We start from the raw sequence: 27,241 nt of genomic DNA on the forward strand, positions 1-27,241 counted from the left end.
GGTTGTTAGCACTCTTCAGTAAAACTGCGCAGAAAAGGGAAGCGGCTTGGTCGCTAAGTGCACGTTTTTGAGGGCGAGTCCATTTACAACGAACTACTGATATAACGACCAGTTTTCGCGGCACTTTCTAGTTCTTTATAAACGGGTTCGACATAACAACTCAAGTTTGAGTTTTTCCAGCATTCTGCAACAAGCAAGAATTTCAGGCTAGGCTTCTTGAAGAACATTTTAAGTGCTTTTACAATTGTAACAGCTAGAAAACATTTCCTTTCTTTTCAGTTCATTACGTTCCCAGACTGAAGCAGCCTTGGGTGACACCGATATGACCAACCTGTCCACATGTGAGCTTACCGTGTCCTCGACCGACAGTAATGCAAGTGAGGACGATCTGACTGAGAAGATGGCCCATGTGTGTAACCTGCTAGCGGCACTGCGTCGGTCATTGCAGGGTCTTCTGAATCAGACAGTGGCACCTCCTCAGGCGTCGGCCAGGGCATCGCTTCTGTCGCGGTATGCCCGGTACGTGGAGGAAGAGTACGTTGCTCTGCAGGAATCTGTGGACCTCCTCATGAGAAGGCTGCCTTACCTCAAACCACAAGAACCTCAGCGCACTGTCAATGTGGTGTCGGAGTTGCGTGTGCAGTGTGACGGAACTGTTGAAGCTGCTGCATCCGTTTTCTTCTCGCCTGCCGGTGGCCAAGACACCACAGATGAAGAATCTTTTGCTTCTTTCGAAGAAGAACAGAGCGCTTCAAATGCACAGGGAGGTCCTCAAGAGCCTCAGCCAGAGCCCAAGATAGACAAGAGTGAAGCGTTGAAGGCAAGACTTGTGGCGCTTGCAGTCAAGCTAGACGTCTTCTTGCGAGCGCTTGCAGAGTTTGACAGAAAGGAAACTGTTGACGAAACGAGTCCCGAGATGCAAAGCAAGGAATGCATAGAGCTCCTTGACTACCTTGAGATGTGGGCCGTGCGCTTCAATGAATTTCTCGGACAAGTCAAAGAAACATCCTCCGAAGTCCTGCAGATTCTGCATGATACTGCAGTTCCTGTCGAGGATTTTGGTGGAGAGAACACCTTGGTGGTGTCGAAACTTGCATTGCTTCGGCGTTTAGTGCTGTCTGCTCTTCAGCAAAGGGACGACCTCGAAAAAGGCGCAAGGACTCTCGAACAAAACCTTCTAGACGAACAAGCCACAGTGAATACGTTGCGACAAGAGCTGGAGGAACAGGTGCAGAAGTGTAGTCATCTGCAACTTGAACTGCTGTACACACAGCAGCAGCAGCAGAGCATGACTGCTGCAGCTGAGGCGGAGAGCTTATTGAGAAAGATCGAGGAGTATAAGCAGACTGTCAGTCAGCTCAGCAGCGCACTCGAAGAAGTTGAGGACACGCTCCAGGCTGCGCATGCCGAGAAGCAGCAAACCGAAGCAAAGGCCGCAGCCCTTCAGGATCAATGCACCAGAGCAGAAGAGCAATACCAACAAGTTCAGATTGAGCTCTTGCAAGCTAAGGAAGCTGCTGAAAGAGCACAGGCTGAGAACGACAAGCTTGTCGTTGACCTTGAAAATGCTGAAGCAGCCTCCCAAGCCACTGTGAATCTGGCCGAGCGAATCGACGAGCTGGATAAGGAGCTGGCTGAAACAAGGCGCAAGAAAGAAGAAATGGAAGAGAGACTGGAGAGCGAAAGCCGCCAGCTGTCTGCTTCGAGGTTGAGCGTTGAAGAGCTGTCGGCGACTAACAAAGTGCTCCAAGAGTCCATCGCCATTCTAGAGGAGGAGCTGCAGGGAGTCAGAGCAGTGCAGGAGAATCAAGTGGCCGAGATTCGCAGCATTTGCCTGGCCATGGATGTGGCCTTCACAGAGATCTCCGCGGTCGGAGACACAGGAGTGGACTTGGGTGTGCTGAGGGACGCCCTGAGCCAAAGGCAGCAGGAATTCAGCAGCCAGCTTCAGCAGCTAGCTGACGAAAAAAATGCCGCGCTGTTGGAAGTGTCCGAGCTCCGCGAGCAATGCTCCCAGGCGCACGCGGAGCGGGAGAGACTTGAAGAAGAGAAGCGGGCGGTGCTGCGGCAGGCCGAGGAGCAGGAACAAGAGCTACTCGATTCCGACTCCTTGCTCGAGGAGAACCGGATTTTGCAGGCCGACATGGAAAGACTGGTGTCAAAAATGGAGGAACTCGAAGAGCTGAGGTCACGCGTTGCTTTTCTGGAGGAGGAGAAGAGTGCCCAAGACGAGCACATTGCGTCACTCACGGCGTTCCAGACTACCGCAAGGCAGGTGCAGTTGCAGCTGACTGACAGAGAGCAGATGATAGCCAGCCTGGAAGAGGAGCTGCAGCTTATGAGGCCCAAGGAACGCGAAGTTGAAGAGCTTCGGCAGCTCATTTCTGTACTGGAAGGTGAGCTTGGAGACCTAAAGTCGCGGTACGAGGCTGCCCAGAAGGACCTCGAAGAGCTGCCCCAGTTGCGAGTGAAACTGCAGTCAGTCGAGGCTTCGGAGGCCGAGCTGAAGGTGCAGGTCGAGGCGCTGAAGGACCGCAACGAACGCCAGGTGCAGGAGATGAGGCAGCTGACGCACGAACTGGAATGCCTGCAGGTCTCGGCTGAAATGTCTAGCGGCACTCTCCAGGTGCTCAGAGACCAGCTCTCACTCGAGAAGGAGAACGCGGCTGTGCTTACGGCAGACATCGCTCGGCAAGTCGCGCAACTTGCGACGCTCGAACAGGCGCTTCAGTCTGCTCAGGAAGAGGCGAAGAGATTCGCGGTCATGCAATTTGCCCTCGAAAACGATCTTCAGACAATGGCGGCAGAAATAGAGTCGACCGCAGCACTGCTGAGATCTGCGGAGGAGGAAAACCAGTCACTTCAGTCCCTTCTGGATGAAAAAACTACCGCAATTGAACACCTTCAGCAATGCTACGAGACTGAGCACGAACAACATGAGCAGACGAGATTGAATTTGGAGGAAATTCTTGAGGAAAAGCAGCAGTGTCTTCAACAATTGAGCATGTTGCGCAGTGAAATCAAGGATCTGTCGGCTTCGAAGGCAGCCCTAGAGGAGGAAATTTCCGCATTGTCGCAAAAGCTGGACACTGCGGCGAAAGGCCTTAACCGAGCGGAGAGTGAAACTGAACGTATAAGAACCTTGGTGGAAGAGAAGGAAGTGTTGTGTGCGCAGCTTCAACGCGACCTCGATGCGGCAGACAGTCGGCTCAAACAGTCAGAGGCCGAGCTGGCACATTTGCGAGCAGAACAGCAAGCGCACCTGCACCAGTTGAATGATACCGTAAACGAAATTGAGAATCTGACTGCCTCGAAAATGGCTCTCGAAAACGAAGTGTCCGACCTGTCGCGAAAGTTTGACGCCACCAAGGAGGACTGCTCTCGAGCAGAAGAAAAGGCACAGTCCATGAAGCAGGAGCTGGAGAAGAAAGCATCTGATATCGAAAAACTGCAAGCAGACTTCGACAGTGCTTGGTCGTGAACTCGAGCAGTCCAAGTCCCAGTTAGCGCATTCAGTTGCTGAACAGAGGGAAAGTGAAAATCGGCTGAGAACGGCCCAAGACGAGATCAACAACCTTATGGCTTCCAAGTCAACATTGGAGAACGAGACGCGCACACTGTCACAAGACCTTCAGGATGCGAAAGAAAAGCTCGCTCGTGCGGAGGCCGAAACGCGGGCTTTGCGACTTTCGCTAGACGAGAAAACGTCGGAAATGGAGCGTGCTCAGAAAGATCTCGTCGCGGTCAGTCAGCAGCTTCACGAATCGCAATCTCTGGCAGCTGCGTACTCGGATAAGCAGAAGCACCTGGAAGAATGCCTCAACAGTGCCAGGCAGGAAGTCGCAGCGGTCGCAAGTGCCAAGTCTTCCCTCGAACAGCAGGTGAAACAGCTGGTGGCTGAAATAGAACTGACCCGACAGAAATGCCAGCATTCCGAAGACTGAGGCAAGCAAATTGAAGGAGTCGCTGGAAGCGAGAAACACCGATATCCAGCACGCCCGCATTGAGCTTGAGGACATCCGCTGTCAGCTTGAGAAAGCATCACATGAGAAGTCTGTGCTCGAAGGTGAATATAAGGTTGTTAGTGAGAAGCTTCAGGAAAGCACAAGAAGACACGAAGAACTCCTCAAGGACCTCAACCAGTCAAAATCAGCGTTTCAGGTTGCCCATGAGAAGCAAGTTGAGCTGGAGGCATTGGTAAGCATAAACTTGAGTCCCCTTTTGTTAGAGGGGCCTTGAATCGCCCCCCCTTTTTATGTTTACTAAATGCTTTGAAACGAGAGAAAGGCATTGAAGAAATATATAAAGAAAGAAAATATTTACTACAAATGAGGCTACTGAGAGCACAAGTGTTTACCTTTGCCGTGCGCACTCGGCATCCTCTGTTCCAAGTGAGAGCGCTGGCGCCGGTGGCAGCTTTGCCGACAGCCACTGGTACTGTGCCGTGCTCCGTTTGAAAAGGGTGTTTCAACTTTGTGTTCCGCCTGTGAACTTCATGCACTGTGCGTGACTGCAAAATCTGCTCACGATGTTCACAGCTCCGTCTTCTATCTGCAGTGGGCATTTTCTTATCAAGCCTGAGGGGTGCTTCAGGATTCCTTCAGTTACTGTTATTACATACGGTAGACTATCAGTAAATGGAAATCCCTTAAATGGAACAACTGCCTCTATTATGATTGGTCTCACGTCCGTACCTGCCACCTCTCTCGATTTGCCCGGGAGACTCCAGATTCTGGACCTGTACTCCCGATTGTACAGGTACGGCCATAAATCTCCCAAAAAAGAGCCCTAACCGCGCCTGAAATGAAAAATAACGAAGGACAGCTGTTATAAAAATTTTTCTGGCCTTGAGGAACCCATACTGGTTGCCGCGCAACACTCCCCTCTACCCACTGATGCAAAGGGAAGGGAGGCCACTACGTTTTTGTGCAGCCTTGGTTATTTACCGTTGGGCATGTTATCTTTATCTCGATGACAAACACGCGATAACAAAGCACTGCAGTGCATGCACTTAGCTTTGCTGTCATACAGTGTTATGCGGTGCAGCGTGCCAAGTGTGCGAGGGGGCTACACAAGTCTTGTGGGTTCCGAGGGTCATTGCATATTTTGCCCTGCGCGCATGTCTAATAATTACACACGCACGCTATAATTACGAACACCTGCATGATCACTGGTGTCTAGAGGCTTTACTGCAATCATTGAGAGCCGTGTATGACCTTACTGCAGCCACGAGAAGCAAAAAGAAAAATGTGTGTGTGCATGTGTTTTGTTGTCATGTCACCTCCCTCCCACTCCCCCTGTGAAGCTTCTGATTTTTTAGATCCATAGGTTGGCAGGTATGCACATCTGAATGCTGCAACCCGGTTCATCTCTCAGTGAATGGAACTCCTGTCTAACGGAACATATTTTCTTGGTCCCTGCAGGCTGTGTTTAAACAACAGTCTACTTTAGTTGCCCTTAAGTGTCTTTTCAGCTCGCTGCGTGTTTATAAGTTATCCATGGACCAGAATCTTGACCTGTGGAATTTTTAATCCGAGCGAGTGTGCCTACTAACATTTCAACCCCGGTCACTACCTCTTGATAGGGCCTTGTGCAGGCCCTATCAGGTTTGGTGGAGTGACAGCCACTGACTAGTGAACACTGGTGACAAGCAAATGAGGACAGGCTGAATGCTGTCAAGGTTGTTCATGCGCCGCTTGTTGTCGCCTTCCTCTGGAAATGACAGTTGCTGCCTACAAGTGCCTGAAATTCTGTTCTATATAGGATGCACGTTGAATCTTTCTTAAGAATGCCAATTCTTCTTCCATTGGCATAGCAGGGGGGGGAGGATCTTAGAGGCGTTTCCCTACCCCCCCCCCCCCCACCCCCTCAAAGTGCATGGCTACTAGTAGTGAGAGTGACGATGAGGGCAAGAGCATTCGTGGCACATTCTGACTGCATCGTCTGTTCAGTCTGTGGTTCTTAATGGCGGCGGCAGAGTGCTGCTTGCCATGGCTTGAAAACACTACGCTCACGTGCTGCGCCGTACAAAGTGGATCAAGCTGGTGGGCATGCGGCATGAAGGTTTGCAGTGCTACGCCGGTTCCAGAGAGAACTACAGACTGAACGAGTGTTTCCCGAATGCAGTCATCACGTGTCACACCGCCAGTAGCCACACGCTCGGGAGTATCGTGTTTCAATTGCCGAGCACCGTACATATTACACGCACGCAAACACCCGCATGAATATACGTAAAGGGTGGTCGGCAATTTCTTTAAAACCTCCTCGTTTGCTTCCCCTGCAGTCTTCTTTGATGCAGTTTTATGGTCTTGCTCGTAGACTGCTTCGTTGAAGTCTCAGCTATCGACATCGGAGGAAAAGTACAAAGACATGGAATGCAAGATGGCCACCGCGAAGGCAACCATAAGGCGTCAGGAGAAAGAGTGCAGAACACTGGACAACGAAGCCGAGCAGCTTCGTGGCAGGCTTGCACAAGCTGAATCTGAGCTGCAGCGATCTGGTGGCGGCGCACGCATTCAGGTACTTCCATTTGTTTTGTGCATTTTTGCCTTGTTTTGTTGCATGAGGCTATCACACATTCTTGTCCATGCTGGATGTCTTTCTTTTTTTTTTTAACCTTTTCCGACCATGTAATTGGGTACGCCTGATTTTTTTACCAAATTCAAGTGCCATATTCTCTTACTCACTGGCTAATGTTGGCTACTATGCTTCTAGTAAACTTCACCTTTCTGACATAAATTTTTTGCATATTCTTTCTTTTTGTAGTTATTAGAATCTTTCTTTCACCTTTAAAGAAAAATTGTCTTTCCTGCAAGCTTTCTTCTTCTTTTTCTAGTTTACCACTTTTAACCGGTTAGAAGTTGTTGCTTGTACTTTCTCTTATTTAAATCACATCACGTAAGTAAGTTGCTTTGTCATCTATTATGCCAGGTAGCACTGTTAAAGGGGTACTGACACAAAATTTTGCGGCTGAGATACCCTGCGGGATTGATTCTCGCGAACATGCATATATCATCTACCAAATCTGAACAGCGAATACAGCATGGGAGGTAATTTATATGGCTTTTGAAGTTTGCATGCCCGATTCAGCGCTATACACCGCACCTTGCAACATTGACGTCGTACAAAGTGACCTGGAGGGGACCCCAAACTTCCGCAATGTTCAGCTAAATCATGACATCATAGTCGCCATTGCGCTTTTCCCACACTTGCGCCAGCACGCTACTGTTCGGCGGCTACTAGTGAGTCTGTGCCCACAGCGAATGTGTGTAAGCCTCAAGAAAGTCTTTGCCACCAGGTGACGATAACGACGGCAACAACATTGCGCTGCACATGCCACATGCAAAAGAATGCAAGAAGACTATATGCAGGCAGCGCGAAAGTGCATCGCAGTTCTGTGTGCATTTCACACTCTACATAACGTTAGTTGCACACGGCAGGCTTGTCCTCGGAGCTCTCTCAAACCGAAACAGACTAGTCGACAATAAACAGGCCTAACTGTCGCACGCTGCAGTGAGCATGTGCCACAGTTAGGACTAATAGGCCTCCAGCAACATATTGCAGCAAAAAAAAAAAACGCAAGACCAAAATTTTTGTGTCAGGGCCCCTTTAACTTGCGGTGTTGTGCTATTATTGCCAGCTTGAAAGCTGCAGTATGTATGGCTTGACGGTTCTTGTTTACTGTTTCACACATTGTCTATAAAAAATGCTCAATGAAGTGAACAAACGAATATTGTTTGCAGGAACTGGAAGCGAGGCTTGAAGATGGTGCACAGGAGCTATCTGAAAAGGAAGACCTTGTCGTTGAAGCTTGGAAGAAGGTCGATTCCATCAACACGGAGCTGACTAAAAGCAAGGAAAAGGTCGAATTTCTGCGCACCTCGGATGCGTACCTACAGGAAACGCATTTCCGAACTGTAAGGACTCGCAAGCACGTGACTTTAGCTTAAAGGGACCCATGCAACACTTTTTGAGCATGGTCAGAAAACGCTGCCTGATTGGTAGCCAAGGGTACGAAAAAAGAGAGAAAGTGCTTGGAGCGTGCGGCAAATCCCTGTAACTCTGCTGGTATTTGACGGATTCTCAAAATTTTGTGGCAGTTTATTTATAAGGCTATAAACTCCTTTAATGAAGCCATTCAATGATTACTCGGAAAAGTGTTGGCAGGGCCCCTTTAAGTATTGTTTCTGGTAGTCAGACAGCTACAAAATTTTCGACCGCATGAACAAAGGGCCAATATTTAGATAGAGCACTAGACACAGGAAAGCCTCTTGGGCGAAAGGCTAGACATTCAATGCCTTTATAACTAAGTGCTTGGGTCCTGCAAAATACTTCTTCATACAGGTCACTTTGCCGTAAAGGTTATGCACTGTAACACTTGCAATACTATAGCGAAGACCTAAGGAATGCTTTGTTGTGCAGGTCATTTTGTTAAAGAGGCATTTGCACTAGAGGCCTTCGACTGTATTTTAAATAAGAAGGGATGCTATCGGAAACACTAATCAAAGATCACCATTTCTGATGATAAGAGGGATGTAGAATGCCGATTGTCTAGAACCAGCATGTCTCATCATGATGATTTTTCAGATTAGACTGAACCGATTATGCAGCAAACTTGTTTCAAGCTTAGAGGCGAAAGTGCTTTGTCTTAATGCAAGTGTGTCATGCATCTTGCCATAGTTGACATTCAGCTGCGTAAGGTCTACTACTAGTCAGCTTGCTTCATAACAGTGGGGCTGTTAATGAAATGAAACTTGTATCGAAATTGGTACTTTGCAGTACAAGCATGACACCTAATGCCTATCACTCATGCGTGCAACTGTCTGGGTCATGTTGCAATGCAGGGAGAAGAAGCCCGGGGCCCAAGTGGAAAATGAGGACGAAGAGCTCAGCGCAAGTGCTACTCCTGCCGCTCCCGCCAATTCCTTTTCCACAGTTACGCAACAGCCACCCGTCGTCACGCAACTGAGCGTGTGCGCGCAGAGCCCGTCCAAGGCGGAATTTCGCGTGACCGTATCAGGCGCTCAGGAGCCCTGCCTCTGCTACGGGAACCCCGGCTGCAAAGATATTCAAGAGAACGTTGTCGCAGCCACCTTCAGCTGCCAAGTCCGCTGCGGGCGTTCTCCCATCGGCTACTTCCAAGACAACGACGACGAAGCGGTCCCTCTTCTCTCAGCCACGGTATGGGCACATAGCAGTACATAGCAGTATTGTTTGTTTGTTAATACTCTCCCTCTCAAAACAAAGATGATGTGTAGTATTACAGTGACCTGCCGCAGTGGTCCCGGGGTTATCGTGCTCGACTGCTGAACCGAACATTGCGTGATCGAATCTCGGCCGCTGCGGCCACATTTTAATGGAGGTGAAATGCTAGAAGCCGGTGTACTTGGATTTAGGTGCGCGTTAAAGAACCCCAGGTTGTGGAAATTTTTGGAGCCCTCCACTACGGCGTCCCTCGTAATCATATCGTGGCTTGGGACGTAATTATTATCATTGTAGTATTAGTGCTAGGCTATGATAATAATGCTAAAGCAGTAGGTTTTTAAAAAAAGTTTGGTCATGTACTGTTTCAAGGCTGCTGCAAAATTTATAGCACGTTTTACCCATGTTGGCACTTGATTAAGATTTTTTAAGCCAGTAAAGGACATTGCGTGATTACCATACACTAGTGCATTTGTAGCTCCTGGAGGTTTCACAATGCGCTTGGCTCTGATTGCGTTTATTTACTGATTTATGCCTGCTAACAAATTGCTTGGCACCTTCGAATTTCTTAGTGCATGAATGCTTGTGGATGTGAACATGTTTTTGCTTACCAAGTGCCAAGCGACAGATGGAAGTGTGATGGTCTGAACTTGCTTTCTTCGTAGCAGCGTTCTTCCACCAGGTCGCGGGACGGAACAGCCAGTGAAGCGACCTCGACGACTCCATTGGCGGGCGTGATGACGAGGAACCGCCGCACTCGGTCGACATCCCAAACTACAGGCCCAGGATGCGAGCCAGTAGTTCACACCAAGGTGGCAACGCCAAAGCAGCGCACTCTGCCCATGCCCCACTGTAAGTGTGCAGCGTAAACGCAGCAGCGACGATGGAATTTCTGAAGGCCACACAGTTGCTTCAATGCTGAACTGCGGCGCCCGTCAATGACTAAGGGGGGACATGGCACTTTAAAACTTTTTTGACAGCGTAGCTGTTTAAGCTGCCATTCCTGTGCAAATCGTGCTCAGAAACTTTGGCAGGTGTGCGCAACAGGAATCGGGCAAGCCCCACTACCGAGTACAGCAGGTGTGAGGGAAAGCGAAGGCATTAGAGGGCGAGAGTGGCGTGAAGGAGAGTGGCGGGGAAGGAGGTTGGAGCCTTGGTGGGAGAGAGTAAAGCCTAGTAAAACAAGGACTGCTGAGGCCAAGGAGGCGGGAAGGAGGCGAGCGTTAAGCGAAAACTCTGCTCGGTCAAGTGGAGAGGAGGAAGGAAAGGAGTAGCAGAGGAGATGAGGAGTGGAGAAGAGAAGGAGAGGAAATCAATAAAGCGAAATAAAATTTCTTGCCAAGTGGTGTTCGAACCCGGATACCAGCAATCCGAAGGTGAGCGACGTAACCACTCGGCTATCTAGGCACGGTAGCAGAACAAGCATTTATAGGAACCATATTATTGCGTTGCTTTGGGCAAGAGAACGGTCCTTCTGACGGTCCTTCTGACGGTCCTTCTGGCCCTACTCGCCCTACAATGTTACAACCCTAGTTTCTTAAGGTGCGCTGAAAATGCGACTGCGCTGAAACTTGTCTTCAGGATAGCAATTGCACTTGCTACAATGGGCAGCCAAGTGGGCATGCTCATTTTTCTTTAGCGTCGTTTACAGTACACTCATACCTCGATATAACGAACACGGATATAACAAAATGTCGATTATAACGAATTAATTGAAGATTAGTCTTACAATAGATACAGTGTTAGGAATATACTTTTATAACGAATTTTCGGTTATAACGAACTTATTTTCATGTAAAAGGTAACTCGATTATAATGAGGTTTGAGTGTGTAGGAAGGGGGTGGGAAAGGGAAGTGAGGGTGAGGTAAAGGAAGAAGGCTAGACCACCAGTTCCGCTGTTTCCAGTCTTTGGTTTTTATGAAACTTGCCTTTATGTATATCTGCGTGCCAATTTCAAGTACGCGATTATTTTTCTAGTATAATTTGTAGTTTTTAAAATATAAAATATTTCATAGTGCCTTTTTGGGAGCAAGATTTTTTCGTAAAGTAGAGAGTTACGAAGTAAATCAGCGTATCACAATAATCTGGAGAGCTGTGTACAGTACAGCAAAAATGGATGTTCTCAACCCATTTGAACAAGAGTTATAGCATGTCGAACATTCATGAGTGAAACCCCCAGCTTGATGCTGACTCACTTGCGAATGTTTGACATAGCACAACTATTGTTCCAATGGGTTTAGAACAATCATGTTTGTTGTACTGCATACAGTTCTGATTGCAGATTATTGTTATATGCTGATTTGCTTTGTAACTCTCTCAGTTTTGGGAAGATCTTGCTCTCTAAAAGGCGTATGAAATATTTCACATTTGAAAAGCTACATATTATACTAGAAAAATAAGCGGGTATTTGAAATTGGCACAGAAATATACAGAAACACTTGAAGTTTCATAAAGATCAATCAAGAACTAAAAAAAAGTTACTTTAAGTGTAGTGTCCTAGGGGTGCATGAACAGGGATGTTCGAGATGGAATTGAATACAAAGTGAATAGTGCCAGGAGCAAATCAAATCGTGCTATTTCAACGTTTAACGGTTATTATAAAGAATGTTTGTGTAATTTTACAGTAGGGTCTCGGTAAACACTTTGTGTAAAGGAAATTTCTGCTTAATAGAACAGCCACCTCTAATTTGGTTGGTCTGTATTTTGGTGCTGCACCCCTATAATATCTTTCACCGCAAATAGAGCTCCTGTTAGATAGAACTCTGTCGCTTTAGGTTCATTTGAAAGAAATTCTACTGTGTTCACAATTTTAGCTCTAAAGCACGAATGGAGCATCTGGAACGATCAAGCGAACACATACTTCTTGTTCAGTGAACTCGTCGCAGGGTGTGAATGATCATTTCTTGCCCTGTAAAGCCTTGCTTCCTGAGAGACGTTGCCTGCTGCACCACGGAAGTTTCTCGCATTTTATGCCTGTAGTATTATTCTTGTGAGGATGGGATTTAGTCGTGCCTTGTGCATGGTTTTGTGTTCAGTTGTGTGCATTTTGAAGTGCTCAAAAACTATTTCTAAAAATAATTCTAAAAATGGCAGTTGCCACAATGAGTATCCATAATGTACAAGGTTAGTGTCCTGCTAAAGTGTGGCTACAGTCAACTAGTATTGCCTAAATGATAGGTAACCCGCCACGGGGGTCTAGTGGTTATGGTGTATGACTGCTGACCCGGAGGTCACGGGATCGAATCCCGGCCGCTGTGGCCTCATTTCGATGGAAGTGGAATGCTAGGGGCCTGTGTACTTGGAATTAGGTGCACTTTAGGAGAACACCAGTTGGTCAAAATTTCCAGAGCCCTCCATTACGGCACCCCTCATAATCATATCGTGGTCTTGGGACATAAAACCCCAACAATTATTATGAAACGATGTTGGCATTAAGTAAATGATGATTAATAGCTACTGATGTTATCTAAATGTGTGTCATTGTTGCCTAAAGATGACTAATGTTGCCATATGTTGGTTAATGAATTCAAGTTGTAAATAACGCTTACGGGCTATCGGACAATTTGCGTGTTGGGAGTTCTGTTGCAATTTTCTTTACTTGGCCAGGATCTTTGTGGTAGGAGCCGAATGCGATTCTATTTTCTTATGTGGTAATTGGCTCTTGCATGACATAGCGAGAGCCAAGTACCACAAAGCCTGCCAAAGCACCTATGGCAGTAAGCATCGCTGCGTTCATCATGATTAGAGTGTAGAAACTCTTGTGCCCGCTGAAAGTAGGTAAGTATAATGGAGTGCTTAAAGGGGCTGACAACTGATTTTTCTCGACCCAGTTTTTTACAGCGCAATAGATACCTCCTCCTTCGTAGTGTTTGTAGCTGCAGCGGTTAATCCCAAAAGCGCAGGGTGATTTTATTAGCAGTATTTTTCGACCTGAGAAGCCCCTGAACTATACGTGGATGTCCTCCAGCAATGCTGTGAAGCGATAGCGATGCCAATAGCCCTCCTCGCGTTATGCTCAAGGTTTTCCTTTCACAGGAGTGGGTGAAACTGTGGTTAACTACCTTCATATTGGCATTTTCAACCGCTTTGGAATATAAAAAGCAGGTAGAATAAGTTTTCCGCACGCTTGTCACGTGAGATCTCTTTACCGCCTTGCGAGCTAGGCGCTCGTGACCTCTGTGATTACATGGCTTGTTCGCGCTGCCAGGAACTGGGCGACTTGACACTGGAAAAAGACTTACACAGGGTGAAGCGCATACTAAGAACTGTTTATTAGCTCTGGCAATGCGTCGCCGGAGGTAATAAACGGCCGGTGGCCACGAGGCGCTCTTCGTACTTTTCCCAACACGTCTGCAGGTGCCGCTAGGCCCTCAGCTAACATAAGCTAACAACATTCACGCGTCCGCTCATGAGCATCGGGTTGTACATCAAGTGAAGGTGGTGCCACTGTTTTGCTCAGTGCAAACAAATGCATATAGTATGCGTGTTTTACATTAGAAAAGATTATAATAAAAAGTGTGCTGTACTATTTCAGTGCTAATATAGAGACAGTTAACAGCGTGCGCCAGTAAACGGTCACGTGATAGGTACATGTGCACGTTCACTTTCTTGCCGCCATAGGCGCCAAAAGTAATTTTGAGGGAAGAAATAAAAATATAAATCCACGTTTAATGATAAAAATGCAGTTCATTTTAGACAATACAATATACAATCCTTCTATTAGTAGGGTTATCTCAATTCGTGTTCTGGGCGGTTGTCGGTCCCTTTGAAACATGCTTGTGAAAGCAGTTCACAAGAAGCACTTGGCCATTTGTTGCTGCGAGTTTGTGTGCGTTGCAAGATACTCGGTCAGTATTTTCTCCCATATCACCCGCACAAAAACACATTTAAAAATTTTGGAGGTAAAGTCAAAACAAAAAAGTCAATTCTGGTCTGCAAAGGTGGCTTCACGGCTGTCCTTCACAGCTATGCAAGGAAGCTAGCTTTGCGGCAATACGCGGGGATCATTTTCAAAACTTTTCCGCGAATCGTTGTTCAGGGTGCGGGTTATACCAAGAAAATTACTCATGAATATAAATAACCCTTTGCGACATGCATTATAATTGACCATCCATAAATTTGTACAATTTGATGCTAAGGTTCTGGAGACTCAAAAAGTGAGTGGTAATGCTTGAATGAACAGTAGTGTATTTTATAGCAATTAATTGCCATTACAACGTAAATATCTAATTCCTGTACAGTTAGTCATGCTATATTTCTTCATAAAACAAATTCAATTACCCACTCGAATTATGTTCAGTGGTTATGTGCTGACGACAAGCATTCCCAAAAAATATTTTTATAAAATATTTTGAAATTCCTGCCAATGCTCCACGTTGAGCGCCTCGTTAAATGCGGTACTGCCTTCACCAAAGTGATCCTGTGTAGAAAAATATTTCACCCAGAAATAATATGTAAGTTTAGGTAACAAGAATGTTTCATTTACCATTGGCTCAGTTTTTGTGGTCTCATTATTGTCACTAGTACACAGAAATGGCAAAAGTACATGTTGGTCCCAAAGGGATAATTCAGCTGTCACAGCAGTTGACACGAGAGCACTTTTGGGGAGCAGTAACAAACAATGAAACAGTGACCTCACGAAATGACTGAAACGTTTCCCTAAGGCAGTGGTTCTCAACCATGGACGTTTCAAGGACGTGGGCCGGTGGAAGTGATGAGGGACCCCTTGCAGTGAGAGAAGGGGGTGGAGGGGGTCATAAATTAACGCAACACGCAGCCTGAGATAGGTGCCTTTTATTTCTCCCTGCCAAAGAATGGTCAAACTTAAGTGCCACACCAATGCCATCTCAGCAGCTTGTCAATAAGTTGTGCAATCGGCAGCCACATTCAACCTGTTTCTTGCCATGCTTCCTCTTCAAATCTGCAAGCCTAGGAAAAGTATGCTCGCGTGCATATATCGTAGAAAACTAACAAACGCTTTACAGCCATCTCACGGAGAAGGGGAAACGTAAGTCAGCCCTGCTGCTATGCAAATGTTTTGTGCAGTGAAGCATACCAAAAATCAGAAGGGACCACTGTCGCGGGACATAGTGTGCTTCCAAAAGACTCGTTTTTTTTTTCCGAGGGTTAGTTTCGCAAACCCCCCAAAAATGGCTTCCCGAACCCTCATTTGAGAACCACTGCAGTAAGGGATGACGCTCTGTTCTACAGACTTGAAAGGTGCAGTTGTGGGTTTCTTCTAAGGGGTTTGTGCTTACCAGTCCCTGTTATACTACCTCCGTGACTTGTGTCAGCCCATTTGCTGGCTGGTGGAAGCCGTTGTGTGACACCCGTTGCCCGTTGTCGCGGGTCCAGCAGCACAGGTGTCCGCTGCGGACAAAGAGAACGTCGGAGAGACCTCCCGGGTGGATGCTGCGGAGAAGCGTAAGGCGCAGGAGTCCCCCCAAATCCGTCCAAACACGAGGACTCGGAAGCAGGTGGCACTCGGACTGTCACCTTTCGGCAGGGGTCAGTTGTTTTCTGCCACGCACCCGAGGCAAAAAAGACAGCGCTGCGGCTAGCAGCTTGCTCGGACGAATGCTGCACCTTTGCCGCTTTGCCTTCGCTGCACGGAACTTTCATTTGCGCTTGCATTGGGGATGCTATGCCTGTGTCAGCTGTTTTGTGCAGTGCAGCTTGCCTTTTCTTTCATTGGTGATGGTGGTGATACAGGAGGATTTTGGGAGGTATTTATGTGCTTCAGAAGCCGCCTTTATATTAGAGCAAGGTCTAAAAGTGAGCCGTTACTGTTAAGACAAATGTACTTGATATAGGAACAGTATGCAGGTGGAAAACAGTAAGATTGATTTTGTGCTAGCATCATATTAGGATCACCTGTTATGTGTCATGATATCCTGCCAAAATAGTAATAGTTAAAAAGTTTCAAATGGCTCGGAGTGCTTGTTTGGATGTCTAGATGACATGACAGTAAATTTCATAAGCATACTTAATCATAGCAGCTCTAGTGACTACTGTCACAGCTGAGGAGGCATTTGTCAAGTGTTTTCACAAATATTACACTGCATATCATGGTTGCCATGCAGCACTGAGAGCACTAATTTTTGTTCAAGTCATGCATTATTATGCGTAGTTAATGTGTCGGGCTTGTGTTGTCACTCCAGCCATGTAACCTATTGGATGGCATTGATGGGTCATAGCATTGAGAGAAAGATTATGATGTAGGCAAGCAAGCACGTTTGATAAAGTGCTGGTGTTGCAGACTATGAGACGCCATAGTAACGTAATGATCTAGCTTGTCTAGGTTAAGATCGAAGGTTGGTGTAAAAGCATTGTGCACATTTGGCGGTTTCACAGAATGCGTATGAGTGCAGGTGCTGCATGTCGAACTCTGATGATGCATCTTGCTATGTGCATGCTAGTGGTGATGGTGGTCTTCTACTGTGCACTAGGTCATGGGTTCAATTCCTCGCCCCACATGTAACATTCTGATAAGAAGAAGTGCTCACACGCAGAGGTTTATCAGGTGGTTCAACGACCCCAGGTGGTCACCAATGAATCCAGAGCTTTTTACCTATGGTGTATCTTGCGTTCACTCTATTGGAACATTAAGTGAGCATTGACATGATAGAATCTAAATAGAAAAAAAAATCTTGACAAGAATTTCAGCCCCTTAAATGACTTACCGTAAAGCCTGTGTCTGAGAACTAGATTGTTTCAATACGCTAGAAATGATTTGAGTCGTGACTTCATACACTCACTTTCTTTATCCTAACAATCACGCTAGAGCACAGCCAGAAAAAAATGCACAAAGCACTCTTCATTTTTTAAGAGCAGTGTCGTTATGTAGAGCCTTAATGTTCTGTGACGTTGGCAAGTTTTACACATTTTTATTGGTATGGAACTGATGAATAAGCTGCTCTTGAGACTCGCTTTTTCAAGTCGAAATTTAAGTGCTTCTCAAATTTTGTACTTCTTCATTGATAGCTTTGAACATTGTGTTGGTACTCCTCTGAACCCCATCGACCAATAAATGCATGCAGCCTGTTATAGCAACACGAATGCACCGTCACAGCTTGCTCTGGCTGTTTTGCTTCATCACACCTTGCTGCACACTTGTGGCCACATTGATGCGTCCTGGTTTCAGTGTCGTCAGTGTTGCATCACTCTGTACATGTGTAGGCATGCGAGTGTGGCCGGCCATGGAACCTCCCATCGCGGCACTAGGTCAAGTCGTGGTTGGTTCCTTGGCCGTTCCTCTTGGGCCTTCTTATTTTCTTGCTGTGCCTTGACATAGTCTGTTGCATGTTATGCAATGCGCTCTGATGTGTTCACCTGAGAAGTGTTTTCTTACAGCCAATGGGAGAAGAAAGAAGAAAAGGTTTGGGTATTTTGATGGGCTAAATATTATGCAGCCTCCATCGAAATATAAACAGCCGCTGTGCTCTGTGTCGTATGTAGTGGGCGATGCTTTTGTCATAAGGGTAATTCTTTGATGTAGAGTGCATTCATTACTAAATTGTTGCGTATACCCTAAAGAAGGAACAGAAGCAGTAGGTGATTGTGCATTACTACATTGACTTCACACATAACTGTAGCATATAAAGATGACACGCAGGGCCCTCAGATCTACATGTGCGCATTGTTCAGCTTCCACAGTGTAATGCATTTTTGACTGAAGAGTACTGCTAGTATTTCACGCGTTAGGAGCAAAATAAAAAAAATTATGTTGCTACAATAGAAGGAAGGTAATGAACAAAGTGCTCCAGAGCTCTGATGTACAAAAGCGGACAAACTTTTATTATTGCAGTAATGCTTTCTTGTGGTCTAGTCGTTTCATACTCAACTAGTCTGCTGTTTTATGTCTTTTTTTTTCTTTCTTTTATTGTTCGTGCAGCACATTGCTAGTTTTATTATCACACAGCATTGCCTGCTAAGTATGGAATATCAGTAGCTTGATCGTCTACTGCTTCTAAATTGCTCTTTTGGGGAAGGGGCATTGAAGATGGGAATTCAGAAAGGCTTGCTAGACATCAAGTCAGCTGCCGTCGCATACTCTGCTTTAATTTTGTTCTTTACTGGAAGGTGACATTCATGTTTCAAGTTTCAAGTTTATTTCAGATATTAGTACAGAAACAGAACATCGTACAGGATAAATATACAGAAGGAGGTCCGAAAGCACTAGGCTGCAGGGGGACCTCCTGTCCAAGATTGAAAAATAAAAATTGCCTAATTTGCAGAAACAGCAATGTAACAAGGAGAATGTGAGGTTTGATACAACAATAATAAATCAGTTATACATAAACATACCTGCCAAGTCTCCCGGATTACCCGGGAGACTCCCGGATTTTGAACGTTTCTCCCGGTTGTACGGGTCATAGGAAAATCTCCCGGAAATCCAGTTTTGCCCCGCGCGTCCAGTGCTTTGTCTGGCCACATGAGCAAACTTGTCTGGCCACGTAGTAGAAAGGATTCTTCTTTTTTTTTTAACGATGGGAGAAAGGTTCAGCTCAGTTTCATTGCGGATGAAGTAGCTGTGCACTTTGCGCCGCAGTCCAGCACTTAAAATGGTAGCCGTTGCCGATGTCTGTCGAGATAGCGCGTTCGCCAGCGCTCGCGACCGTCCCCGTCTCAACGGTGCCCCTTATGGTCCCTTGCCCGACGAAATAACTGGTAAACAAGCGACGACAGGCCTCGCACGCGGAGCGATGTTATCGCATGTGCCCTTCGCGCGACGGTGACGGCCGGGTCGTTTCATCTCTGCTTCAACCGCATTCGTCCCTAGCGCTAGCGCGCTTTTACTCGCGCGTGAAAAAGACGATGCGTAAGCGATGTTATCGGTTTGGACTGTGTACAGATCAGCGGCGACCGCAAAATCCCGCTGACATTGTTCATATAATTGCTAGCGCAGTACCCCCCCCCCCCCCCCCCCCCCCCCCCGTGGTCTACATACTTTATACCCCCCCCCCCCTCGTTGAGTAGATCTTCCGGATTCCGTTCCTCCAAACTTGGCAGGTATGCATAAACAAAAATGGTACGAGAAAGATTATTGAAGGAAAAAATACACATCTAGTAGTTAAGCAAATAAGAATACAATTGTTTTTTAAATAAGCCGATCGTAGAACATTGTTTAATGTGGGATGGTAATGAGTTCCATATGGATAAAGCAAGGAAATAAGCAGTATGACGACCATAATTAGTACGGATAGACGGTAGTAAAATATTTCCATTTGAAGAAAATCTAGTTGGGTTACAGTTACTAAGAACATCAGGACAAAAAACACATGATGGTACAAGATGGATAAATGACTTGAATAGGGTAATGGTGAGATGGTATTTAAATAAACTGGAAATAGGAAGTATGTCAAAGTTGTGAAGTAATGATGATGCACTACTGCGATATGAGCTGTAAGTTATTATTCTAATGGCTTGGTTCTGAATGTGCTGAATGGGAGATAAAAGGACACCAAAGGCAAATAGCAGTTTAGGTTACACTTATAGATTAACATGACATTTTAGTAACCGAGATATCAGGGTAAATCTAAGACACAAAATGAGATTCCAGCATGACATGTACTAGATGAATAACGTAGCATTTCTTCAGCATAATTCTGTCACTATTGCTCGATCATTCATAATAAAAAGGTCATTGCAGCACACACAATGTGCTAACATCAAACAAATATTTTTTTGATGTTAGCCTAGGCAGTGCACAGACTTGCATCCCAGCAAGGATTGAATATATTTCATTTTTCATATCTTGAGTGTGTACATTGGGTTAGGAGTGAGGATAGAGTGAGTATTAGATGTACGTGTATTTTGTGTAGTACTCTGCCTATGGGCAGGCTTTCAAAATTTAAAAAATGTGAGTAAATATAGTATATGTGTGTAGTAGTGGACGTGCCTGAAGGAACTGTCAATGTGTTTTGCTCATCTCTTTAGACTCTTCAAACATCCGACCAAGGACGGAGTCGACGACATCTTCCCGTGCAGTGAGTTTGAGTCTCATACTTTCGAATGGAACACTGCGTTTCAACGTATTCTGATGTGATGTGATGTGTCGATGTGGAACTTGGCGAAACATTTCGGGCCAGCCTTGCAGAGAACCTTCACAAAACATGGTGTGCTGCGCCACGTTCTTGTTTCGTGTTAATTAATACACTCATTAGATCCTCATACTCTCAGCATAATGACTTTTGTAGAAGCACCTGTCCTGTTGGTTAAATAGCTGCAGTGTTCTGAGCACATGCTAGCAGGTTTAATTTCTGGCCATTCTCTGTCCATTCATAGAAATATGCAGTTATTTTGACATCACTTAATGATTTCAATAAAACTTGTGGGCTGCATTGGAAAGAAAGTCTTGCATATTTGCAAATGTTAACGACATATGTTCAATTTAGGCCCTGTTCGCTGCTTATATAAATATCAAAAATCTGGAAACAAAAAAAAAGTTTTAGGATTCTGTAAACAACTCATTGCAACTTCTGAAGCAGACAAAACTTATTTCTTATGCATGGCTTCAAAATTTACGAAACAATGTAGAACTTTCGAACTTTTGCAAGTTTGGCATCAGCAGAGTAGCAGTTTTATTTATTTATTTATAAATACTGTCACCCCTCTCTTGATAGTCATTTGAGGGAGATAGGACACTTATATCACTTAGGTAGGTACATAATTATACAACATACATCAATAACTTAGACACACGCTTATAGAAATATATAAACGTTATGTTACAACCAAACAAGACACATTTGAATTTCTGTGACAATAAGTAAAGTTTGGGTTAATCATTATGGTAAATCACATAAATGTGCATCGAGTAAGTGCATAAATTTATAAACATCATTTGTATTTACTACATCACTCAGCAACCCATTCCATGCCTCAGTTACATCAGGAAAAAAAGAATACCGATACGTTTTCGTTAGAGCAAAGTAACACTGCAGCACTCTTCTACAATTTCCTCTCTCGCTTTGTTTCCCGGGTAGCTGTAAGTAGTCGGTTATGTTAATTTTAACATCCTATTCAGTTAACTGAAAGACACTTCAATCTTCTTTTAAGTCCACATTTGTGCAGCGTTTCCAAATCACAGAATTGTAACATTGCTGTAACTGAGTCATTCTTTTTATATTTCGAACATATAAAGCAAGCTGTAAGCTGCTCACTGATTTGTAATATTCAGGATTGGAACCGAGGCAGAGCTCTAATAAGTTTGTGCTTTAAACTTCTAATAAATTTAGTATCATAGAATTTCTCTAAACAGAACCTGGAAGGACTGGGAATATGTTCCATTTAATAGCAGTTCTGTTTATTAAGATCTATAGATGAAGCACTACCCTAATGCAAAATTAATAAAATTAGAGCAGCTGTTTTGTTTAAGCTGCACTATTGTTTTTAGTGATTGCAGTTTGCTGAAATTCTACTTTAATTGCATTTGCTTCCTGTAATTGCATGCTATCTGACATAGCACTTCCGTGCACATTGTGGGAACAAATGCTGAATGCCGTTTGGGGATTTGGAGCAGTTGACCTGCTCTACGAGCGAGCACTCCACATTAGCGTAGAGCAACGCCTCATAATTCGCAATTGAACTTGTGCCAGTGTTTCGTTTGAAGTTCCATCTGCTCACAACAACAGTTAACGTGCAGTCACGTCAAGTCGACGTGACACTGACAAAAACAGTCGTTGACATGCATGTCGCTGACGCCACCATGTCGCTGATGCCACTAATCAGCAGACTGTCATACAAGAAACTACACTGAAACCTCAATATAACGAAATATTGGTTATAACGAGGTAAACGAAAAATAGTCTTGCCATACATACAGTGTTAGGAATATGTGTTTATAACGAATTTTCGGATATAACGAAGTTATTTTCGCGTAATATGTAACTTCGTTATAATGAGGTTTGAGTGTAGCTATAGTTACAACCTAAGAAAAAAAAATGTTAGCTCCGCCCACAGCCATCGCTGTCCCTCTCACTGAGAATTTGCATAAATGCTCCATCTAATTGCACTTACTCGTTTTTGTGCTTCTCTCTCAAGTATTTCAGATGGTGACTTTCTCATACAGATATCAGTTTATGTCACTGGCTTTAGGTCGAAAACTTGGAACGTCCTGGTAAATTTCGTCAGAGATTCTAACATCGCTGCTCAGCCAAACGTAATGCTTTACATGGTAATGATGAACCTTTAAATCTTAAAGGGACCCTGCAACACACACTTTTCCCAGTAATTGTCGAATGGCTTCGTTAAAAGAGCTTATTGCCTCATGAATCGACTGCCCTCAAAAATTTTTAGAATCCGTCAAGTATGAGCGGAGTTACAGGGATTTGTCACACGCTTCAAGCACTTTTTCTCTCCTTTCGTACTAGAGAGCGCGCTGAAAGCTACACAAGGAGGGGAATGACAAGGAGGCAAAAACATGCGTCCTTTCATCAGCGCAGGTCATGACCTTGAGCACTTTCTTTTTCCTTCAAACAGGCAGCTTAATTTAAGTGTGATCACGAGAGCGCGCGGGCACCTGGTGGCGTCCCGCGGCGGCCACGGTAACTGTGCAGCTCACGATGCTCAAATCAGCCAACGGCCGTGGCATCATTTGTATATGGCATCATTTGTAGAGAGAAGAGGGCGCATTTTGTAGCCGACTTTGACAATTAATTGTAAATTCCAGGCCGCGTGCTGCGCTGTAATGTTTGGCTCGCGTGTTCTCAGGAGCCTCGACTACCGATTGGCAGCATTTTCTGACTATGCTGAAAAAGTGTTACAGGGCCCCTTTAAGGGGAGATGCTACTCGAAGACACTTTTTCTTTAATATTCACCCTAGAGCAATGAAACTTGAGCTGCTTATAGAACCTTTTATGCTGATTTCAAATATATAATTATTTTTCTTGCAAGTTGCATACTTTTAGTTCTGCAACATGACAAAGTGAAAAACTGAAGCATTTTGCCCCCCCTCTTTTCAGACCTAAACTTCAATAATTTTTTACAATTGATAGTTCATAATGTTTCAAATAAAGTGAGGAATGCAAATAACTAATTAGGAAGTCCATACAAAATATGTACTAGACGTGAAAAATTTTAACGTTGGAAGTTCATATTTCTCCTACCCTAGTAAAAGCTTACATAACTTTTTTTTATTTTATAATAAGAATATCGAAACTTAAACAAGATAATTGCATTTCTCGTACTTTGGAAAAGCTTTGGGAAAAATTTCATGCAGATCTGAGCACCAGAAGTACCCGAAAAAGGAGGGGCACATTGACAAAAATGGCAAAATTTGTGTTTTGAGAAAAACGAGTTTTAAAGTCAAAATTGCATGTTTATTTATCAAAGATGTCATTGAATGCAACGAAATTTGTACACAAGAAAGAACAATCCTCCTTGTAGTGGCCACTGCCAATAAAATGCGCCAGCACCATAGGTTTGGCCCTCACGGCTCTTTCGAGCTGACTCCTCGACAAGAGATTTTTTCTTCAGCGCACGCCGACGGGCCCTTGCTTCTCCTGTTAGTTTTTGAGACATTTTTTTCTGGCGTGTGCTGTCCCGTGATGTGCCAAGAGCAACCAGATCATGAGACGGGAGCACGCCAAGCTCTCCCAGAACACGTTCAAAACTGGAGTGCCCTCGATTAAACCAACATGTTCAGTGCTGTCATATCAGCAATCAACGAAGACTCGTCGTCCTGCGATTTTTCTTCGTCTTCGAAGAGTCCGATCTTTTTCTGGGAGGCACTGACAAATTCGAAAGCCGCGGCAAACTCGTCGGACGCATCGGCGTCACTGCCACTACGCCTTGCGGCAGCAGACGATCTTTTCGTGGTTTGAGTGTTCGGCTTTGATTTGCACCGGCGTCATCGAAATTTGTGCGTCGCGTGAAACTTCACAGGCCGGTGACCGCGCTTCCTACGGCTTTCTTCATCAATAACGGATAAGCACTCGAGAAAAGCGTTGTTCAGCTGCGCTGATCGACGAAACACGGATCCTGCAAGTAGGCTTCACAGCACACACAGGCGCGCAGCGGCCAATGGCGGCTCCCGATCCGTACCACGTGATTTAAAGCCAGTCGCGGCGCTCGAAGAAGGTGGCAAAAGCATGCTTCTCTTTATTATTTCTTGCGCTGCAGCAGCGCGGGAAACCGTTGTTATTTGAAGAGTGAGGCTCGGCTCTTCGCCTCACGCGGTCGACAATGGTGAGCGGCGGCGCATTATCAGCGGCAAGGTGCTCGAAGATGACACACTTTCGGCCTTTTGACAGCCACCTTGTGCTCTTTAGACGCAATTTTAAAGCATTTCCAGTTGAGCCTCGACATTGATTTTTCTTTTCAGAACAGTAGAGGTACTAATCTTAACAAAACAGGCAAAAACAAAAAATTGATAATTTTTTAGAAAACTCGTGTTTTTCGACCCGCATCTCCCCTTAATACATGCAGTATTTACGTTAGCCGAGAAAAAATACTTACGCTTTGAGCGGAAAACAGTTTGCATGACTGTTCCTCACAGGTAAAGGACAAGCGCGCCAAACCGTCTTTCTGTGAGCAGAGCTGACATTCTTTCCTAGGTTGTAACTGTGTAATGCTAGAACCTTAGCTCTTCTGGTAATGAATCAAATCTCCTTCCAGCGTCCACAGAGGGTTCAGCAGCTGAAACAGCAGGCCACAGTTGAAAAGGTGGTGCCAGCTCGAAGCGCCGTGCCTGCCACTGCTGCTGCAGCAGCAATGGCTTCGGCTCCTTTACCAAAGACATCTGGTGCACCTAGCGGTATTGCACAGAAACCTGCATCTGGTGTCATGACCCGTTCTCAGCGAGCCAGTGCTGGCAAAGCCAAGGCAGCACCGAAACCGGAAGGCAAAACGGATGAGCAGGCTGACTGCAAGATGCAGTGATCCAACTTTAACCAGTGCCTTTGTTCTCGCATATAATTTTCATACCTCTTCTGTGTGCTTGTAAGTTTAGAAGCGTGTGCTTTTCGAGTGCCACTTTTACTGTTCTTTTCGATGTGCATTGCTGTGTTCCTTAGTAGTATATTCCGTACTCGGGTGTCGTCCCCCTTTGATGTCATCAGCACAGTGCAACAAAACCATGCAAAACATAACAAGGAATGAAGAAGCAGATAGCGTAGGTGCTTTGCTCTCGCAGCAGCTGTGCATTATTTGCACACTTACTCGGAATTGGGACTTTCTTGCTTTGTGCTCATTCTCTATGAAGTAGGATTATTGTAAGTATACAAACAAGATGTATAGATGGTCTCGTTTGATGTAAGGATGCGTAGTTCACTCATGGTTACAGCGTCTGCTCAAGCATCGCTATTTTGCTTCAATCAACACCTTTCGAAGAATAACATGACTGAATTTGTGTAGCTGCAAATTTGAAGACAGTGGGAATATGCTCACCGTTCGCGGATGAAATTACACTGCCATCACGAAGAAGCTGGGTTAATGCGCTTTATCACTTGTGTGCAGTATCCTGCGTGAGGGCAACCATACTGCAGGCACAAACATTTCCGTATGAATTTTTGTACCTTCGGCTTCATTTTCCTCATGAACTTCTATCTTTATGTACTACACCGAGAAGGTCACCAGTTGCAGCGTCGTTCGATCGCGCATATCCTCCGCAGACATGTGCCCGCCTTAAGTTAGATGAGCATTTTTACGTAATTTAATCTTTTATAGTGTTTGTAATCTTCTTTCTCGCTTCATTAAAGATCACGTCCATTGAGTCTTGGTGTGCTTCATGCATTTCATTTTTGAGGTGTGATGTTTTGTGGAACTTCAGGCCTGTGTCTTTCTTGCAGTGTTGCTTTGTTTATGCACCAAGATAAGTGTGCATCATGATCTTGTACAGTGAATTTGCAGCTGCTGACTGCAGTGCATTTGCAGCTGTTTACTCAGTGTCCATATCCATTTTCCTATTTATTCATTGATCATTCCTTTTATTATTCCTTTTATTTGGGCCTGTTTATTTTTTGCAAATAAAAGGGCTATTTTTTCTATAGAATGACTGTGTGTGAGCTCGTATTCTCTAATTTTTTTATGGTTATCAGATTGTTTCTTCCGGCACCTGTTAAAGTCCGTAAGCAGCATCTAATTCACAAAGTTGGATGTGCAACAAATTTTGCAAAATGCAAGTACTTCAACGAAGTGATTCGCCACGGGACCTTCCATTTTTTTTATACGAAAATTCATTCATTTGCTGTAGTGTGAAAAAAGCTGCATAGTATCTCAAAAGAAAAATGCAGGAAACTTGCAGGTATTTGCTCTAACAATTTATTTCACTTTGCACATGCACTTCCTAAGGCATTTCATAAAGGGGGGGTCATTTTGTTTTTAAGTGCGCATCACGTTAGGGGCCCAGGCTGTCTGCGTTTGTCATGTCGCTTATCACGCTGGCAAAACCACATATGCCATATATATATAGTATAGTAAGGGGTCAGGAAAGGTGAGGGTGAAGAGGAGGGGAGGGGGTAAAGCATAGCCATGTGTAGTATAGTATCGGAGTTCTACGAAACGCGTTACAAGTAATCGATTACTTGTAACAATGAATTTTCTTGTAATTTTGTAATATATCCGATTACTTGTCGAAACTGTAACATTCTGGGTAAGTCAGTTACACTTATAATTGATTGCCTCTAATCAATTACTTTTTTTCCCCGATCAAGCAGTTCTCGTCCCGAAAAATTTGGGATCGCCCTGTAGAGAGCCCCCGTCCTGTGAGATGGGGGTTCCGTACAGAGCCTATTTTTAGGGGCGAAGCTCCTTAGGGTGTGGGTCTGTCCCTCCTCTGGAGTATGTAGTAGTAGGTAGCCACCTCTAGTTCTTGGAATGTTCACTAGATGGCGCTGTCGTAGCCACCTCTAGTTCTCAGAAAGATCCCTAGATGGCGCGGAGGCGCTCACTGCGTTGCAGATGCGTGCTCTTGATTGAAAAAACTGACTGCTCGCGCTGCACAACCGTTCACTGACCACCCCGTATATATAGGCACTGGATTTTGACCTCCAAGGTAGTGCCTGTGTGAGCTTTCTCCTGTGCGTGAATAAACAATAA

The 27,241-nt window shown here is 45.1% G+C and overlaps 1 protein-coding gene across 1 annotated transcript; it reads left to right on the forward strand.

Annotated features, from left to right (window-relative positions):
- Positions 1 to 282: 282 nt before the first annotated feature.
- LOC119397507 (myosin-11) lies at positions 283 to 26,062 on the forward strand. Its single transcript, XM_049416587.1, has 9 exons — positions 283 to 3,477; positions 3,921 to 4,197; positions 6,319 to 6,519; positions 7,743 to 7,916; positions 8,844 to 9,180; positions 9,884 to 10,053; positions 15,560 to 15,709; positions 20,141 to 20,190; positions 24,821 to 26,062. The coding sequence occupies exons 1-5, from the start codon at positions 323 to 325 to the stop codon at positions 8,874 to 8,876; spliced, it is 3,840 nt and encodes a 1,279-aa protein (XP_049272544.1). The 5' UTR covers positions 283 to 322; the 3' UTR covers positions 8,877 to 9,180; positions 9,884 to 10,053; positions 15,560 to 15,709; positions 20,141 to 20,190; positions 24,821 to 26,062.
- Positions 26,063 to 27,241: the final 1,179 nt, after the last annotated feature.

This window comes from Rhipicephalus sanguineus, chromosome 6, assembly GCF_013339695.2.
Source record: "Rhipicephalus sanguineus isolate Rsan-2018 chromosome 6, BIME_Rsan_1.4, whole genome shotgun sequence".
Classification (NCBI taxonomy): Eukaryota; Metazoa; Arthropoda; class Arachnida; order Ixodida; family Ixodidae; genus Rhipicephalus; species Rhipicephalus sanguineus.

Excerpts from the sequence above, each read along its gene's own strand:
- LOC119397507 (XM_049416587.1), top strand. The coding sequence starts at position 323 with ATGACCAACCTGTCCACATGTGAGCTTACCGTGTCCTCGACCGACAGT. Across the intron at positions 4,198-6,318 it reads AAGTTGAGCTGGAGGCATTG|ACTGCTTCGTTGAAGTCTCA; the intron begins GTAAGCATAAAC and ends TCTTGCTCGTAG. Across the intron at positions 6,520-7,742 it reads GTGGCGGCGCACGCATTCAG|GAACTGGAAGCGAGGCTTGA; the intron begins GTACTTCCATTT and ends TATTGTTTGCAG.